General features: G+C 39.0%; 1 protein-coding gene across 1 annotated transcript; it reads left to right on the forward strand.

The window, feature by feature from the left end:
• On the forward strand, positions 12,102-13,584 carry LOC109723333 (cytochrome P450 78A5-like). The gene has a single exon (XM_020251668.1). It carries the CDS (start codon positions 12,344-12,346, stop codon positions 13,337-13,339), a length of 996 nt encoding a protein of 331 aa, XP_020107257.1. The 5' UTR covers positions 12,102-12,343; the 3' UTR covers positions 13,340-13,584.

The following is a 19,614-nucleotide window of genomic DNA, read 5'->3' on the forward strand; positions in this document are numbered from 1 at the left end:
AAATTCTTGTGATCCGTGTAAATCTGACAATGCTCACCGTACAAGTAATGCCTCTACAACTTTAGCGCGAATATCACCGCGGCTAGCTCAAGATCATGAATCGAGTAGTTTTTCTCATAACTTTTCAACTGGCGCGAAGCATATATGATGACTCGCCCATTTTGCATCAAAACACACCCGAGACCAATATACGAGGCATCACTGTACACAACAAAGCTTTCCCCCGGCGTCGGTAGAGCAAGCACCGGGGTCGATGTCAACCTTTCTTTCAACTCCTCGAAGTTCTGATCGCAATAGTCACTTCAAACGTACTTCATTCCTTTGTGCGTGAGGCGCGTTAGTAGAGTGGTTATTTTGGCGAACCCTTCCACGAACCGCCGGTAGTATCTCGCAAGTCCAAGAAAGCTACGGATCTCCGTAACACTTGTCGGGCGAGGCCAATTTTTAATTGCCTCAACTTTCTTTGGATCCACCGAGATATCACTCCCGGATATCACATAGCCTAAGAAAGTAACCTACGAAAGCCAAAAGTTACATTTCTTCAACTTGGCATATAGCTTATCTTTTCGGAGTATTTGCAACACAGTTCTCAAATGCTCCTCGTGTTCCTCCCGCTCCGTGAATAAACCAAGACATCATCAATGAACACTATGACGCATCGATCCAACAACGGTCGAAAGACTCGATTCATCAAGTCCATAAATACTGCCGGGTTATTAGTAAGCCCAAACGGTATAACCGTGAACTCTTAATGGGCATACCGCGTACGATATGCTGTTTTGTGCACATCCTTCGGCCGGATCTTCAACTGATGATACCCTGACTGAAGATCTATTTTCGAGTATACCCGCGACCATTGCAACTGGTCGAATAAATCATCAATTCTCGGCAACGGGTACTTGTTCTTAATTGTCACTTTGTTCAACTCGTGATAATCCACGTAGAGTCGAAGTATGCCATCCTTTTTCTTTACAAATAGCACCGGAGCTCCCCACGGTGACACGTTCAGCCTCACAAAGTCTTTATCGAGCAAGTCTTGCAACTAAGCCTTCAACTCTACTAGCTCCACCGGTGCCATTCTATACGGAGCCTTCGAAATTGGCGCCACCCCGGGAACCAAGTCAGTGACGAACTCGATCTCCCGGTCCGATGGCAATCCCGGTAACTCCGCTGGAAATACATGCGGAAACTCGTACGTACTCGGATACTCCTCAGTTCCGGGTGCTCCCTTTGAGTCTCTACCATCATCGCCAAATAGGCCACACATTCACCTTTGATCATTTTTCTCGCCCTCGCCGCCGATACGGTTGTCGCGAAGCGCGAGCTTTTACATGCTCGATACACTAACTTCTCTTGATTAGGCTCACGAAAAGTGATCACCTTGCTTTCACAATCGATAACCACATAATACTTGGAGAGCCAGTCAATCCCCAATATTACATCGAATTCTCACATTTGCTTTAGCACTAGTAAATCTGCCCGCATAATCCAATCACCTATCTGAACTGGACAAGCCAAGCACTCCTCATGCACACTAAATGAATGCTCAGGTGCATTAACCCATCAATAATCCGGGTTATAAAATATCTCTATGCCATGAATCTTAGCAAACGATGCGCCAATGAATGAATGAGATGCACTTGTATCGAATAAAGCTCTAGCTCTAGTGCCATTGACCAAAATAATACCTGCCACGATATCATCTAGTACAGCAGGCTCCTCCACCTGAGTGGCAAAAATCCACCCACTAGCTGCTCGTGATCTCTCTGGCTGACGCGGTGCTGAAGAGCGTCCAGCCAACATCGCTGGTGGCAACCCCGCAAGCTGTCTCGGGGTAGAAGGAACTGATGCCGCCGTCGGTGTAGACGACGCCCAACTCGGGCACTCCCGGGCCATATGCCCCACTTGGCCACACTTGTAGCACTTTCCCTCGCGTTTTGGGCAAGCCGACGGTCGATGCTCACCATCGCAAATAACACATCAGGAAGGCCTCCAATTCTTTGATTGCTGTCGAGGATACCGAGGGGGTTTCTTAGCATTTGGCCGGCCCCGGCACCACCCGCCGCTCGCTTCTTCCCTTTGTCTCTTGACTCCGCCATAGACTCGCGCTCCTCTCACGCGTAGGCGTTGCCGTGCTCCGCCCACAATGCTCGATCAAAGACCTCCGCAAAGGTCGTAAACTTAAGGATTTGCACAGCCTTGTAAATCTCCGGCCTAAGTCCTCGCAAGAACCAGTCGGCTCGGTCCCGGTCATCTCGAACAACATCCGAAACACAGTCGATAATGTGGGAGAATTCCTGCTCGAAATCTACTACAGAACGATCTCCTTGCCTCAATTTGTGAAACCTCTCTTGTAGCTTCCGCTTCATCGTGTCGGGGAAGTAATTCGCGAACATCGCCCTCTTGAACTCCTTCCATAGCATAGGCGGAAGGTTAGAAGGCCGATCTCGCTTCACCCGCTTCCACCACACCTTCGCCGCCTTCTCTAGGCAATGAGTGGCGAGGTGCGCGCACCTTGTCTCCGAGGTATATAGGTCCTCAAAGAGTGACTCCATCGAGTCAATCCACGCCTCCACCCTCGATGACTCCGCTTTCTCCCCATCGAACACAGGCGGGCTGAATTTCTTGAACATAACAAGAGCCGCAATCGCACGCTCCCGCTCTGCCTCTATAGCCGCACTATCGGGATTTGAGGTTCCTGAAACTGCCGGCATCGCCGTGACTGGCAGGGCCGCCGCAGCCATGTCCTCCACCACAGTCGGCACCACTAAAGGGGGTGCAGGTGCCTGAACGCCCACTTAAGCTGTCGCCGCCTGCTGTCGCTCTAAGGCCTCTTGAAGCCTTTGGATTTGCTCCCCCTGACGTTGCATAGACTCCGCTTGTTGCCGGACTACTCCAATAAGCGCGGACATTTGCTCCCGAAGCTCCCCGTCGCCACTTGCTCCGGGTTGCACAGGAGCCGCACTCGTTTCCTCGGGTATAGACCTCGTTCGGGGTCGACCACGAGGCATTGCTTCCTGAAACATTATAACTCACATTAATTACTCAACCAATATACTCGAACATACCCAATCTGGCGAAAGCAAACAAGTGTATTTATTTTCATTCCAAAGCATTATGTCGTCGGCTGCTAAACATAACACAAGGAATAGAAAATAAATATCAACTTGAATTTAGCCCCTAACCACATTAGAGACATACTAACATTAACCCAATCACAAAGCTTTCGCTATACTTCGATCCCACGTCACTCACGTTTCCTAGATCCTTAAGGTCTTCCAATCCTAAGGGTCTCTATGTCCTTCCTATACTTTCACTTTTAGGCTATGATACCATTATATCTGTCACGCCCCTGGACCGATCCTATTTGGTTGGCTCGGGCACGACGAATAGACGCCAAACGGACAGCACCTCCTCTGTCCACCCAAGGCTCAACACAAGTACAAATCAAGTGTAAAGATTACACGAGCGGAAACATAACATACATAGCTTGCACGAGGGCAAGCGGTACCCAAAGTGAAAGTACTAAGCTAAACATCCATACAAGTATAACGATTATCTTTTAATCACTTAAGTGCATTCAACCACAAGTTATATTTACATTCTTTTCATCATTTCTTCTCTTAATACATCATATGATCTCAAATGAACATAATATTTCCTCCAAACTATAAGCTTTTTACATTAAACTATAAGCTCTTTTACAACATTTATCATGTTCATACTACTAACATCATCAAAGACAAATGATGATATAAAGAGGGTATGCATCTAAACAAAATATGAAACACGCTCAGGTGGTCTCTGTCTATGGAGCGATGCCTTTACCGCGATTGTCGGCCGGTTCACTCGGTCCCGGCTCTGTGGAAATAGTGGGGTGAGAACTACAACAAAATTTCCAGTGGGTTCGGCCGCCGACCTCGTCGACTTTTCCACTAGGTCTAAATCAGGCATAATAGAAGAATAGAGATAGATAGTATCCAAATTAAACAAATACAACTAATATGCCTGAACAAGATATAATCAATAATTATGCTCAAATAAAATGCTCATGATGAATGCAAGATTACTTTTCAATTTCCAACTCACTTGGCTAACCCGTAGGTTCCGCCCTCAATAAACTCACTAGCTCAAATCCCTTTGATTAGGCCCTCAGCTGCCTCCTGACGGGACCATCTTCTGAGGCAAACACCTTCCCAGTGATCACAACTCCGGAGCTCATCACTTGAGGGGGAGCGACCACCCTCAAGCCAAAACTTATAGATGAGTATAATCAATCCTTAACTTTAAAGATTCCAAGTTCCATCCAATCCTTAACTATAAGGATGCAATGCTCATATGACCCTTAACTATAAGGTTGGTATGTCATAATGTCAACTTTCTCATGTACTTGCATTTTCTATTTTCATTAGTGCCACATACACTAAATGTTCTCTATACTGAATCACACGCATACTTATTTCATTAGTGCCACACACTAAGTGTTCAACTCTAGCATTCCTTTTTGTGCGCTAATGCCACATAATCCATATGTCATAACGTCATTTGTTCTCAATGTCACTAGTTTCTTTACCTTTTCTAGATTCTTGTCATCATTCATGCATACATAGGGTTTTTACAAGTTCTCACTAGTTTACAATTATCTCATATACATTTGTACTTACAACATGCAACAACATATGTCCACATGCTCTCATTTCACACTACAATGCATAATGATCATATATAACCTATGCTCAAGAAATGACACTTTAGATATAAAAGGAAATTCATCGATTTCGGAAAGCACCACCCACCTCGTATGGTTGCTAGAGTGCTACGGTTCAAATCTCGTGATTTTTGGGCACCTATTCTCTCGCCTGCAACAAAACGAAGCCAAATTAGGCTTTTTCCCCATAACTTTGCGTAAACTCGTCGGATTGGCGAACCGAGTCCACCAACGAGTTGAAAATATCCCCAATTTGGTTTCTACAAGGTCAATTTACCTTTAAACCAACTTAGGGCAAAAGCCCCAATTTTGGTGCCCTAATAATGCCATTTGGCTAATACACCAATTTGATCTCTAAGACAAGTAAAAGCAAGCTTAATCATTATCTAGATATTCATCTAGAACCATTTAAACCATTCTTAGGGCATATAAAACAAACCCTAAGTTTCAACCATGAGAGCTTATGAAGAAATATGGATTTCCATGAGTTCCATGGCCTCTACTAGGTTTCCCCTCATATAAGAAGATCAAAACCAAGTGTTCTAGGGTATAAAACCAAACCCTAACCTAGTTCTTACGAGAAACCTCACCTTAGCCCAAAAGCTCACCAAGCTACACCTTGTAGGAGAGCTCTAGATCCTCTAAAAGCTCCAAAATCTCCTCTTGATCTTCTCCAATCTCCTCCTTTCACCTTAGGGTAGAGCTCCTAGAGAGAGAGAGAGAGAGATGGAGAGAAATGAGAGAGAGGAGTGTGTTCACTGCTGTGAACAAAAGAGAAGAGAGGTTGGGGTACTTTATAGGTTGCTAAAATAGCAAATAGACCCACCATTTCTTTTAATTTGCAGTAGACTGCAGTTGCTGTTTCACAGTGCAGGGTACCGGTATGCAGGTGGGCGTCACCGGTACGCCCTTGTTCAACTGTCTAAACCCGAGAGCTGCTGTTCTCGGGTTGCTGCGGGGTACCGGTACACATCGGGGCCGTCACTGGTACGCTGCTGCGCAGTGACCAAACCCGAGAGTTGCTACTCTCGGTCAGCAGTGTGGTATCGATACTGCTCCAATGCTTTACCGGTTAACAATGCTCCAGACTTCAATTTTGCATTGTTTCGACTCCAATTCGCGCCGAGCAATGCTAAAACCTTTCTAACTCCCTTGGAACTCAACTTTAGACCCTTCCAACACTGTTGGAATGTCAAATGGACTTTGTACAACCATTTCTCTCGCACACTTTGGTCAATTTGACTAAAGTTCGATATAGTCTACAGAAGTTTCGGTATATTACACTCATACATGTCATTTGATTACATTTAACCAAATACAAGTCATCCACATTTTACATCCTTTTTCTTTCATACAAATACATTACATGTTTCATCCACCAAAACATATGAATTTATATCATTTATGCATCATGGTTCATCATATACAAAAAGAAGAATATATACAGGATATGACTATACTCGGGTAGCTGCTATCTAGGGTGCGATGCTCTTGCCGCGATCCTCGACCGCTCTGCTCGCGCTAGTGGTATGAGAACTAAAAGAAGTTCCCAGTGGGTTTGGCCGCCAACCTCGCCGACTCGCCCACAAGGTCTACTCAAGCATATGTAAGAAAATGATATATAGATAGCAAACCAAACTAATGCTATTACAATGCCTGCAAGGAAAACTAGGTCAACAAGTAATATGCTCATAAAGATGATGCATGCATGCCTTTCTATTTACCTTGGCTTTCACCGAATCGTCCCGGTTAACTCATGGTTAACCCCAAAACTCACAACCAAAATCCCTTTCATTCGAGGAGAATACCACTGCAACCCGAGAGATCGTCTTCTGGGGAGAATACCGCTGCACCAGTGGTGACAACTCCGGAGCACACCGCTTGAGGGGGAGCTACCGCCCTCAAGCCGAGACCCAAAGTGAGTATGATACAATCCTCAATTTTGAGGATGCTTTCCCAAACTTGCCATTCTTGTCACCATGCTCTTAAGTTTTCTACCTTGTCTAGCATACAATAACCTTGGTGCCAATCAAGTCTGCTAACGTCAATGTCACCTTTGTTTACTAATGTCATAATCCACATTCATTTCGTACATTCATAGGGTTCCAATATATCTGGTCCAATTTCAATTCATATGTTCTCTTGCATAGAAGCATACAAAAAAAATCCCAACCATAACTACATGTCACATAACCCTAAGATGCATGAATTCTATAATACACATATATGCTCAAAGAGGCGATATAGACATAATGAGAAATTCGATGATTTCGGATAGCACTACCTACCTCGTAGGGATGCTGAGAAGCTACGATTCAATTTTCGCAATTTATGGCCGCTAATCTCCCTCGATTGCGGCAAACGAAGTCAAAATGAGGTTTTTCTCCAATATCTTGGCGCAGACTCGTCGGAACTTCGATCCGAGTCTCCCAATTCGTTATTATCCGCCAATTAGGGCTACAAGAGATCAATCCCAACTTAGATCTCATAGTTTACAAAACCCTAATACAAACCCTAGGATTTCCATCTTTACCAAATAACCCCCAAATACACGGAGATTCATGAACCAACCCACCACTACAACCTCTAGAAACAACTACTAGAAGGAAATAACCAAAACCCTAGCTCCAACCCAAGAAAACTCACCTTGAGCTCAAGCTATCTCCAAAAACCCTCTTGCACAAGCTAGCTTCAACCCTAAGCAAGCTTCTTCTCCACCAGAACCCTCTCTTCGCTCAAACCCTAGTGAGAGAAGGAGAGAAAGGGAGAGAAAGAAGAGAATCTTAAAGAGAGAAAGAGAGTTTCTCTTTTGATGTTGAGTGTGAGGAAATGAGAGCTAAACCACCAAGCTCTCACTTTTAAACACTCACATACACACATTTGCACTTAGCCCCCTTCACACAACAAGGACTGGCCATCACTGGCATTTTTTCGCGTACGGGGTCCAGACCTTGCACAGGGTCCGGACCCCGAGAGCATTTTCAGCACGAAACAAGCTGCAAATTTCCCAGCTTGCTCTCCCATGTCCTAACACCCATTTCATACACTACGAAACGTTCGGAATGAATTCCGGACCATTCAAACACTTCCAACACCACACTTCTGTCAATTTGACGGAAGTTCGGCATAACTCGTCGGGGATTCAATATGTTACATGGTATGCCGTCGTGACTCCTTAAATCTCATAACATGCAAAGTAAAGATGTTTTCATCTACACCTTACATAAAATTCATGCAAATAAGAACAAGGGAAACTTTAGATGATTTCACTGATATGCCCTACCTATATTCAAATCCTTCTTAGAGATGGCTCTTGATCTCTTTAGAACCCCAAGAAACGCTAAACAGAGAGTTCTAACAAACTTATAACATCTAAATCTTCCATTTGATAAAATTCCTAAAAACATACTCTAAAAAGTCCAACACATGCCTTTTCATTCTCTAACAAGAGAAATGTAGGTTGAGGTCGTTGCTTTCTCCCTCGTAAAGCTTCTTTTTGATGCTCTTGACCTTCTCCAATCTCTCAATGGGAGGACTTTTTTTATAAAGCAACCCTCTAAAATTTTATAATTTGAGAAATAACCCTGCCAAATTTATATTTGGCAAACTAACCCTCTTTTCACCACGTAGGAGCCACGTGGGAAAAGCCATGAATCGTTCACCGCATTCTCCCATGTCTTTTAAAGGCGGTGAATCATTCCCTGCATTCTCCAATTTCTTTTAAAGACGGTGAATTGTTCACCACTTTCTCCCATTTCTTTTAAAGGTGGTGAATCGTTTGCTGTATTTATTAAAATTGTACATGGATTATATAAGAAATAGAAAAAAGTGAGGTTGTTATGATTATATGTGGATTATTAGAATTTTTATTTGATTGTTAGGATTGTATGGATAAATTATTAGGATTTTCAGGATGTTAAGATTATATGAAATTATATGGATAGACTATTAGGATTTTCGGACGGTTAAGATTATAAGAAATTGTTTGAATAAATTATTAGAATTTTTAGGTTGTTAAGATTATATGTGATTTGTTAAAATTTTTATGTGGTTGTTAGAATTATATATGGAATATAGAAAGAATCAGTAAATAAGTGAAAGGTAGTGAATGATTCACCGTCTTTGTAGGAAATTATGAAGGCGGTGAATGGTTCACCGTCTTCAAAGAAAATCTCCACCCTGGCTCCTACATGAAAAAAGGAGGGTTAGTTTTTCAAATATAATTTGGAGAGAATTATTTTGTAAATTATCAAATTTTAGAGGATTATTTTATTAAAAAATCACGATGGGATTGATCAAGTGGGATCCAACAGAGGAATACTAGGATTTTCTCTCTTTTAAAGAGAGAAAGAAGAGAGAGAGAGAGAGAGAAATAAGAGTGGGAGAGGGTTGGCTATGAGGAAGGTATTAACAAAGGTGGCACAATTGCATCTAAACCCGTCAAACATTGGCATTTGCAACCATTCCAGACTTAGAGTTTACAGAGTTGCGTACCAGTACACAAGGGGCAGTACTAGTACACTTCTCAAGTATACCGGGACTCCTGAACAGTTCCACAGAACCCGAACAATGGATGTCACTGCCTTCTACTGTGTGCCGGTACTCGCCGATTTTAGTACCAGTACTCAGGGGAGTTATCCAAAACCCGAGAGCTCTCCCAGCCATTCACAACTGAGTACAGGTATAGACTGTAACTCTGCAGTTTTGCAGAGTTTGCTCTTCTATGTACATTTCGTGCTGAAAACACTCTAACACTTACCAAACACTATTAAGATTATCTAAATGGTATCTATTATAATTTCTCGCGAGAACTCTACTATTTGTAAAAGTTTAGTGAATTATAAGGTCAATATCACCATGCTAAAATTCCAAACTCAATTTTCTAGCCACGAAGAACCTTGAAGAAAAAGACGAGGAGAAAGAAGAAGAACATGAGCTCCTTCACAATTCAAGGATGCAAAAGAAGGGATCAGCTGTGGGAGGACGGGGACAGAGAGTAGCCTACGTTGTAAGTTAGGGGGGTATTTGTAGAAGAGAGGTAACAATTACAACTGAACCCCTCCCCAACACATTGTTTGCAACTCATGTTTTGGAACATGAATTTTCATGTTCCAAACATGCTCAGGTTCTGAAACCTCTATTCAGGTTTCGTAGAGACAGAAACTTTCTACCACATATGTTCTTGAACCTCAAGTCCATGTTTCGAAACTTGACATAGAAATAAAATTCTAAGATTCATGATATTATATATTAATCCAACTAAATGGAATACATTTGTCTATAACTACTGCATGTTTATTACATGTAGCTCTATCTATATTTTAGTAACAACTCCGCCCAATTGAATAACCCTCTAGAAAAAATTCTTAATTGTAATAGTGATGTATCACAGCAGTCAAAATGCTTCTTTTTTTCTTTTTTTCTTTTTTTTTTTAAAGTTGCTTGTAATATGGCACGGTCATGAGCATGAGGAGAAGTTCTACACTGTTACGCTTGCACCACGTCATCAATAACAAGCCAATCATATTTCTGCTTTTCAAACAAAAGTACAACAAAAATATTTTTTTACCATCATGATGGGACATATATTTTTAAAAAAATTTATTTGATTGGTTTGTGACGCCATGTCACTAGTATAACCGGTGTATTCTAGAATTTTTCCATGAGGTGGCAGCTTGCAACTGACAAGGCTTGTTTTTGTCTTAATATTTTTTAATATTTTTTACTTTATTTTAAATATAATTTAAATTATTCAAATATTAAATAACTTTCTTAAAAAAAGTTATTTAAATCTGTTTTATTGAGGAAATAACAATATATTTGTCAGGAAGTTATCAGTAAAATTTAAAAAATAAAATTAAAACACTAAAAAAATGTATAGGGGTGTATTTAATTTCAAGCCTAAATTTAGGCTCAAGCTCGGCTTGAAATTAATTCGAGTCGAGCTCAAACGAGCCTAATTTTGTGTCGAGCGAGCTCAAACACTAACAAAGCCGCTTGAAATTCTTAATATCATACAATCTATAATTTAATTTTTATAAAATATTATCTAAAATTTAATACAAAAATATGTCTTATAGTTTAACATACAAAATAAATACATAAAATACAATATTATAAATACATAAAATACAATATTATAAAATACAAAATAAATACATAAAATACAATATTATAATATTAAAAAAATAATTTAAGAGAAGCGACTCTACGAGCAAGTGAAATGAAAGAGAGAAAGAGAAAGAGTAATTTGAGTAGGGTTTTGCTGGTTTGGTTTTGTGGGCCAGCAAATATACATAATAACCTAAGCTCTATATATAATATTTAAATACATAATAATTATATATAATTAATATATATATATATATATATATATATATATATATATATATATATATATATATATATAGAGTGAGGCTCCTATCCTTCTGGAAGCACGGAGCCTTCCGTGCTTTCAGGTTGTTTTCGATGTTGCAACTTTCAAATCGTCGATCGGCTCCGTTAAACTTGATATAGAGTATTTGAAGTACCTAGAAAATAAATTTTATGATTTTCGATATCATTTGCCTAGTGATCGAAGCGCTCAAAATCAATAATTTTAATGGTCGTAGTGAGCCGTTTGCAAGTTTAACGGTGTAGAAATATTCAAATCACATGAAATTTTGATAGAAAATTTTTTATATTATATAAAACAAGATCAATATCTTTGATCTAAAATTTTAATGTTATATTATTACGTTTTGTAAGATTTTTATTTCAGCCGTTGCTTTTGAGCCCCTTCGTTCACTAGGCAAATAATATCAAAAAATTACATAATTTATTTTCTAGGTACTTTTTCGCCGTGTCGGGCAGCCTGGGGGCGGCGTAGGAACTGCCCGCGGGCACTCTCGGCCTCGGGGAGCGCAAACTGCCCCCACTGTACCGCACGTGCCAAATCTTTTGCCAGCCATTGGATCTTGCCATGTGTTCCCATCCCACCCGTCCGCTGTGATTGCCGCCGACGCCTGATTAGCTGGCGCCCCGCTGTTGTCGGGTCAGTTCCGCTTCACCCGCGTCCACCTCCCGCAGTGCTCGGCTAATTACAAAGTAACCGAACTGAATCCCGCTCAAATAGCACAAATGCGTTCACTACCCGGTGACCTTATCTCAACCCGTCAGGAAAAAGACAACGCTGCCCTTGTACAGAACTCGGCAGCTTGTGCTACGGCCGTGCTGTCATCAGGTACACCTAGAGCACGCTCGTAGCTTAGACGTAGGGGCAAATCCGTAACATGGCCACAAAATCAGATCTAGATACGCATTTTTTAACTTCTCCAAAAGATATATACTTTGCAGGAGTACGTGATCGGATTTTAAAATTTATTTATAATAACAATATATTGTAAAAAGATCCTTGCATAATAACGGTGCTCTCATTCCCTGTAAACGTCGCAAACTGCTATAAAAGCCGCTCTCCCGCGATCTCCTTACCTCGTCCCGGCCCCTCCTCTCATCTCTTCAATTCAACTGTGTTCTCTCTCTCCCGCCCCTCGATCCAAGGCGAGCGCCATTTTCTCCCTCCAAAACCACTCTCCCCATCCCTTCTCTTTGCAAGCTCTATACGCGTCGCCATTGTCGCTCTCCAAAGCCACAACCATGTCCTCCTCATCCTCCTCCTTCGACTTCGGCTCCGACTCTACCTTTCTCCCGCTCCTGATCTCCCCAACAAGCTCACTCACCTCACTCTTCGCTCTCCTCGTTGTGACGCTGTCCTTCCTCTGGTTCTACCCCGGTGGCGTCGCATGGGCCTTCTCCAAGGTCCGCGTCTCCGTTCCCGGTCCACCCGGCATCGTCTTCGCCCTCTCCGGCACCGCCGCCCACCGCGTCCTCGCGAAGCTCTCCTCGTCTCTCCAAGCCACGAAGCTCATGGCTTTCTCCGTCGGGATCACTCGCTTCGTCGTCTCCACCCACCCCGACACGGCGAAGGAGATCCTTAACAGCTCCGCCTTCGCCGACCGCCCCATCAAGGAGTCCGCGTACGAGCTCCTCTTCCACCGCGCCATTGGCTTCGCTCCTTTCGGTGAGTACTGGAGGAATCTCAGGAGAATCTCTGCTACTTATTTGTTTAGTCCGCGGAGGATCGCGGCTTCTGTGGAGCAGCGCGTCGAGATAGGGAAGCAGATGGTGGAGGAAGTAAAGGGCCAAATGGCAAAGAGTGGAGTGGTGAGTGTGAAGAGGGTGTTGCATTATGGCTCGCTGAACAACGTCATGATGAGCGTTTTCGGTAAAAGCTACGATTTTGCCAAGGGAGAGGGGGCGGAGGTGGAGGAGATGGTGAGCGAAGGGTATGAGTTGCTTGGGACGTTCAACTGGAGCGACCACGTTCCCTTTCTGGGTTGGTTGGATCTCCAAGGTCTGAGGAAGAGGTGTCGGCGGCTAGCCGCCGAAGTGAACGTGTTTGTTGCAAGGATCATAGAGGAGCACAGGGTGAGGGAAAAAGCTAGTGTCACTGTTGGCGAGGAACTAGTTGTTGGGGACTTTGTGGATGTGTTACTCCACTTGGAGCAAGGTGAGAAGCTCTCGGACTCCGACATGATCGCTGTGCTTTGGGTACGTACGACGTTCATTTCCTTACATCTAATGCATGAATAGCATATCATTTGTTTTATCGTTACAGTAGTAGTTTAATTACTTGGCGCGTGTATATATATATATATATATGCTAGATATTTTACTCCTTGTGCTACCAAACATATATCTCTTTGGGCTGATGCATGGATTCGTAACTTACTGTTCGAACAATACTAGACCATCATGTTGATGGACGTTAATAGCTTCTTTTTTTTTTTTCTGTACAATTCCATTAACTTGTTTGCCAATTGAGCTAGAGCACTTTTAAAAGTATCACTCTCTTGGTGCTATTAAATTTTTAGCTCTTGAATATACTCATTGATTATTAATAACTTTTGGATCAAATACTATTTCACTTACTACCGCCTATCACTATTATCCCAACCTTATATTTATCTATTCAAGGGTTAAAAACTCAAAAGTACCAATCTCTTGTGCTTTTGAGAGTATTCTAGCTCAACTCCTTATTTGCTTCCTATATATATATATATATATATACTCAGTAGCATCTTCAAGCAACCATTAATCTTATTATTATTATTATTATTATTATTAATTTGCATGCAGTAATCATACAAGATAACACTAGTTACGTTCGCATAGCTTAATTTATTTTGATTAATTNCATATATATATATATAGTAAGGCTACTATACTCTTATGAGTATTGTGCCCTTCGTACTCATAAGTTGTTTTCGATGATGGGGCTTCCGAATCGACGATCCACTCAATTAAATATGATCTAGAGTATTTGAAACTTCTTAAAAATAAATTTCGTAATTTTTTGAAATCATAATAAAGTTCATCAAACTGGCATAAAATGAACGGCCAAAATCGAACGACGTCCTAAAAATGGATGATCGGATCCTTCAATTTAAGATCGGAGTTTTTGATCTTTATCTAGGTAGTGAATAGAATTTTCTGTCAAAAATTCAACCTATTCCAATTCTTTTACACCGTTAACTAACAAGTATCCCATGCCGGTCGTTAAAAATTGTTAATTTTTTGAGCTCTTGATCGTAAGGTAAATGATGTCGAAAAATTATAAAATTTGATTTCTAGAAGTTTTAAATGCTCTAAATAATGTTTAACGGTATGGATCGTCGATTTGGAAGCTTTATCATCGAAAACAACTTATATCGCTACCAAAAAGTCGCCACTAAAAATCATTTTTGTTGTAATGAGAGTATAGTAGCTGGACTNATATATATATATATATATATATATAGTAGGTTTTGTGTGTTATTAGAAGTATGGAGGCCTTTGTGCTCATAAGCCATTTTCGATGATAAAACTTCTGAATCAACGATCAGGTCCGTTAGACTTGATCTAGGATATTTAAAGTATTTAGAAAATAAACTTTGCGATTTTTTGATATTATTTACCTAGCCATCGAAAAGGTTCAAAATTAATGGCTGAAAATAAAAATCTCACAAAAAGTGGTGATATAATACTAAAATTTTCGATCAGAGATATTGATCTTGTAATAAATAGTATAAATAATTTTCTATCAAAATTTCATCGTATTTGAATACTTCTATACCGTTAAACTTGCAAACGATATAAATCAATCATTAAAAATTGTTGATTTTGAACCATTTCATTAAAAATTGTTGATTTTGAACCATTAAAAATTGCTAACGAAGCCGACTGTCAATTTGGAAGCTCCATCATCGAAAACGGCTTAGCAGCACGGAGGCTTCCGTACTCCTACTAGGACACAAGACCTGCTCTATATATATATATATATATATATATATATATATAGAGAGAGAGAGAGAGAGAGAGAGAGAGAGAGAGAGAGAGAGAAAGAGAGAGTACGTCTCCTATACTTTCGAAAGTACCAGGGCTTTCGTACTTGTAAGTTGTTTTTGATGATGGAGCATCCGATTCGGCGATCGGCTCCGTTAGGCATGATCTACGCTTTTAGAACTATTTGGAAACCAAATTTCATAATTTTTTTACATCATTTACTAAGTGATCAAAGAGCCTCAAAATTGACTATTTTAACGGCCGATGTAGTGCGTTTTAAAGTTCATCGGTGTAGAAGAATCCAAATTACATGAAACTTTAATGAAAAATTCTACTTAACATTAAGAGCAAGAACAATATTTTCGATTTGAAATTTGAGTCTTTTATTACTATTTTTTGTGAGATTTTTATTTTCAGCCGTTCATTTGGAGCCTACTCGTTCACTAGGCAAATGAAGTCAAAAAATTATGAAATTTGATTTCTAAATAGTTCCAATAGCATAAATCATGCCTAACGGAGCTGATCGCCGAATCGGATGCACCATCATCGAAAACAACTTACAAGCACGGAGGCCTCCGTATTTTCGAAAGCATAGGAGCCTAACGCTCTCTCTCTCTCTCTCTCCCTCTCTCTATATATATATATATAGAGGATATATATATATATATATATATATATATATATATAGAGGAGACTATCTCCTCTATATATATATATATAGAGAGAGAGAGAGAGCTAGTTTTCGGTACTATAGTCTCGTTTTCGATTTTAGGTTGTTTAAATCAACGATCCACACCGTTAAAATTGATCTAGGGTATTTAAAATTTTTAGAAATAAAATTTTATATTTTTTCGACATAGTTTACTTTATGATCAAACCATTTTAAAATTGACAATTTTCGATGGCTACTATGACGAGTTTGGAGTTTAACGGTGTAGAAGAATCTAAATTTCTTCAAATTTTGATAGAAAATACTTTAAACTGTCTAAATTAAGGTTAACATTTTTTATCTTGAATTTAAAAGTCCTATAGTCAAATTTTATAGATTATTCAATTTTCACCGTCCATTTTGACATAATTTATTTACTAAGTAAACAATGTCGAAAAAAATTAAAATTTTATTCCTAAGAACTTCATATACCCTAAATCATATTTAATGGTGTGGATGGTTAATTTGAATCCCCTAAGATCGAAAACAAAATTATAGTACCGGAGCTCCGGTACTATAAATAGTATAGTAGCCTAATTNGCCTGGAATACTATCGATAGCACCAAGGACTTGGTGCTATCGAGTTTTTCACCGTTAGATTTAGTTCTTTGATTATTTTATCCGTTAGATTATACTATTCAACCAATAATTTACTAAACCTTAGGGGACCCACATCATCCTAACTGTACATTTCTTTATCCAACAACTTGGTGCTATTGATAGCATTCCAGCCTATATGAGCTTTTCAAGCCTAATTCGAACGAGCCCAATAAAACTCAAGCTTGGCTCATTTAATTTCAAATCGAGCTTGAGCGAGCCGAACATGAGCCAGCTTGCTCATTTGCCTGCCCTAAAAATGTATAAGAAAAATGGGTAGGCGTATGGTCCGGCACCATCCGGTCGAACCAGATTTGTCTAGGCCGATCGAGAACTCTGTAGGGTCATGGTCCATCAGAACATGGCATGGATCTGTGTTGTGCCCCCACGCACCCTCCCATGGGCCACAATTGGCCTAGAAACACGGCCGACATTTCACCCTTGTAGGCTGACCCCGAAAAAGACCTATATATAGCTTGTGCACTTTCTTCAGAGGTACGTTCAAGATCTAATCCTAGACTAAGTAGAATTCTTGCACTGTTTGGTTCCGGAATTACGAGAGAAATAAGAGGAATAATTAAAGATCTTATTCCTCTTTAATCTTTATTCCCAAACAAAAAAAAATTGCTATTCCCCTCTCAACGGGCGGGTTATCCGACCTAGGAGTGGAATTGTTGTTCCACCCATTCGGCCGTGGAACAAGAATTCCCACCCCTTATACCTCTACAAATTTAATAATGAAATATTATTAATGAACCGACCGTCCCTAGAGCAAGTGGCAAAGGGTTTGGTGGTTGATACCCGAGACTCAAGTTCGAATCCTAATTGATTCATATTTCTAGCTAAGTTTATTTCTAAATAAAATAAACGAAGCGGGTAGCGTGCTACCAATCTCTCAAAAAAAAAAAAAGTTTATTTACTAATTAACAAAGATAAATAATTAATTAGCTAATTAAATTATTAATTATCTAGTATGTTTCTACAATATCTAATATTTATGTGGATTAATTAACTAATTATTATTTTGAATAATATAATTATTTTAACTAATTGATTTATTAATTTATTAATTTATTAAATTACTTGTGGTTAATTAAATTATTAATTAACAATACTCATTGTTAATTATTTTATTAATTAATATTTAGGGTTATCTAACAGTATTCGTGTTTAATTAGTTAATTAAATAAGTTAAATTATTATTTAATTAATATTTTTATGTTAATTAATTATAAGAGTAATTATAATTTTAAAATAATAATATTTTATTAATTAATATTTAGGGTTATCTAACAGTATTCGTGTTTAATTAGTTAATTAAATAAGTTAAATTATTATTTAATTAATATTTTTATGTTAATTAATTAGATAAAATATTATTATTTTAAAATTATAATTACTCTTATTCTCATTATTCCAATCTAACTTCCAAATACCATTTTCTCTTCCAAGGAACAACCCAATTTTCTTCTTCTTTTTTTTTTTTTTTTTTTGAGAGAGATAGGTAGCACGCTACCCGCTTCGTTTATTTCATTTTGAAATAAAATTAGCTGAAAATGTGAATCAACTAGGATTCGAATTTGGGTCTCGGGTACCAACCATCAAGCCCTTTGCCACTTGCTTTAGGGACGGTCGGTGGAACAACCCAATTTTCGTCCAAATACAAATTTGATCTTGTTTGTGCTTATCTCAAGAATTGTACCTATACCAACAATAAGCAAAAAACGGCGTATTCTCAAACCAAACGGTAGAGCGCCCAAAAATAAATGTTGTATTTTTTTTTTAGAAAATTGCTACTCTACCCTTGTAAACTAATTTTCTATTTACTCTTTATTTCAAATATACCCCTACAAAGTATCTTTTTTTTTAATCATACAGCCCTATTTTGGGAATTTACTAGAAAGACTTGCACTTGAAATTTTGGTATATTTGAGGATAGATGTTTTTGACCATTGATATGAAAAATGAGAACTTTATAAGGATATATTGGCAATTACCCCTAGAATTTTATTTTATAAATAAGTTCTATAAATATATATTATATGTTACATCTATGAGATTAAGTTTCGATTTCAATATTTTTATTATCAGTTTATGGATACAAGAGTTATACTTGTCCATTAGGTGTAGACAAAAAATTTCTTGAAAATTTGAGATTGAAGGTGCCTACTTGTGCACACAGATAAACATCCTTATCATGTGATGTATTGGTGTACCAAGCAGTCTGCATACATCTTGATTCATCACAATCTTTACGTCTTTTTAGCACACCAAAGGTGTAGGCAATAATTTGTTGGTCAAAGGATAGCCAATAAGTTCAATTGTTTGAGTCTCAAAATTATCAGAGCCAATATTTGAAATGTTGGATACATTTGGAGAAGAGATATATTTTGAAAACCAAACAATGTTTATCAGGCCAGGGTGTAACTTTGTGATACACAGGACCTTAGTAAATAGGCAATGTTGCAGTATGAATTTTTAGTCACCATTTTTTTACAGTACTTGATTGAGTTGGAGATGTTTTGGTACGAAATAGATGCAAAACGGACTCAGAACTTAAGATTTAGGTTGTGGGGGACTAAATTTCAAATATGTGATTTTTGAGGGATCTAATGGCATTTTTGTCATTTTGAGAGTGGATTTCTGTCTCTTATAGACCTAGTTAAGGGGATCGCGAATAGTTAATATCTTAATTGCTTCTACCATTTTTGGTGTGTGTAGCTAGATCACCTACCAGTGTCTATAACAGCCTGTACAGTAATATGAGATTGGGAGTGGCCAGAAATGTTTTACCATTTTGAGGATTAGTGTGGTGATGATTGTACATCTATTCTGTTGCTATAGTATATAGTTCTTATTTTACTCTGATACCTATTGTTGTTGGATTGTAATAACTTCTTTGAATAGGTTTTGTTGATGCTTCGTATGCATAAGGTATATCCTTGTGCATGCGGTGGGTCTGTCGACGTAATCCGAGCTTCCAACATAATCCGGGGCTAACAATTTTAATCAAGTATAAGGGTAACTTGGGATTATAAATTGGCAAATTCTTTCTGTATCATCCATTGGATCAAAATCGACAATCTAAAATATTTCTATTAGAATTACTTTTTGAGTAAAGAAGTTTAAAATCCAGTGTACATTAATTCATCATAAAAGCAACAAATGAGATTCTCTATACTCGATTAGCATGAGAATTAGAAGAAGTGACAGTTTTTTTTTTTTTTTAAATACTAAC

This window comes from Ananas comosus, linkage group 17 (assembly GCF_001540865.1).
Source record: "Ananas comosus cultivar F153 linkage group 17, ASM154086v1, whole genome shotgun sequence".
NCBI lineage: Eukaryota > Viridiplantae > Streptophyta > Magnoliopsida > Poales > Bromeliaceae > Ananas > Ananas comosus.

Bases quoted from the DNA above. Each gene is read 5' to 3' on its own strand.
- LOC109723333 (XM_020251668.1), top strand. From the start codon at position 12,344: ATGTCCTCCTCATCCTCCTCCTTCGACTTCGGCTCCGACTCTACCTTT.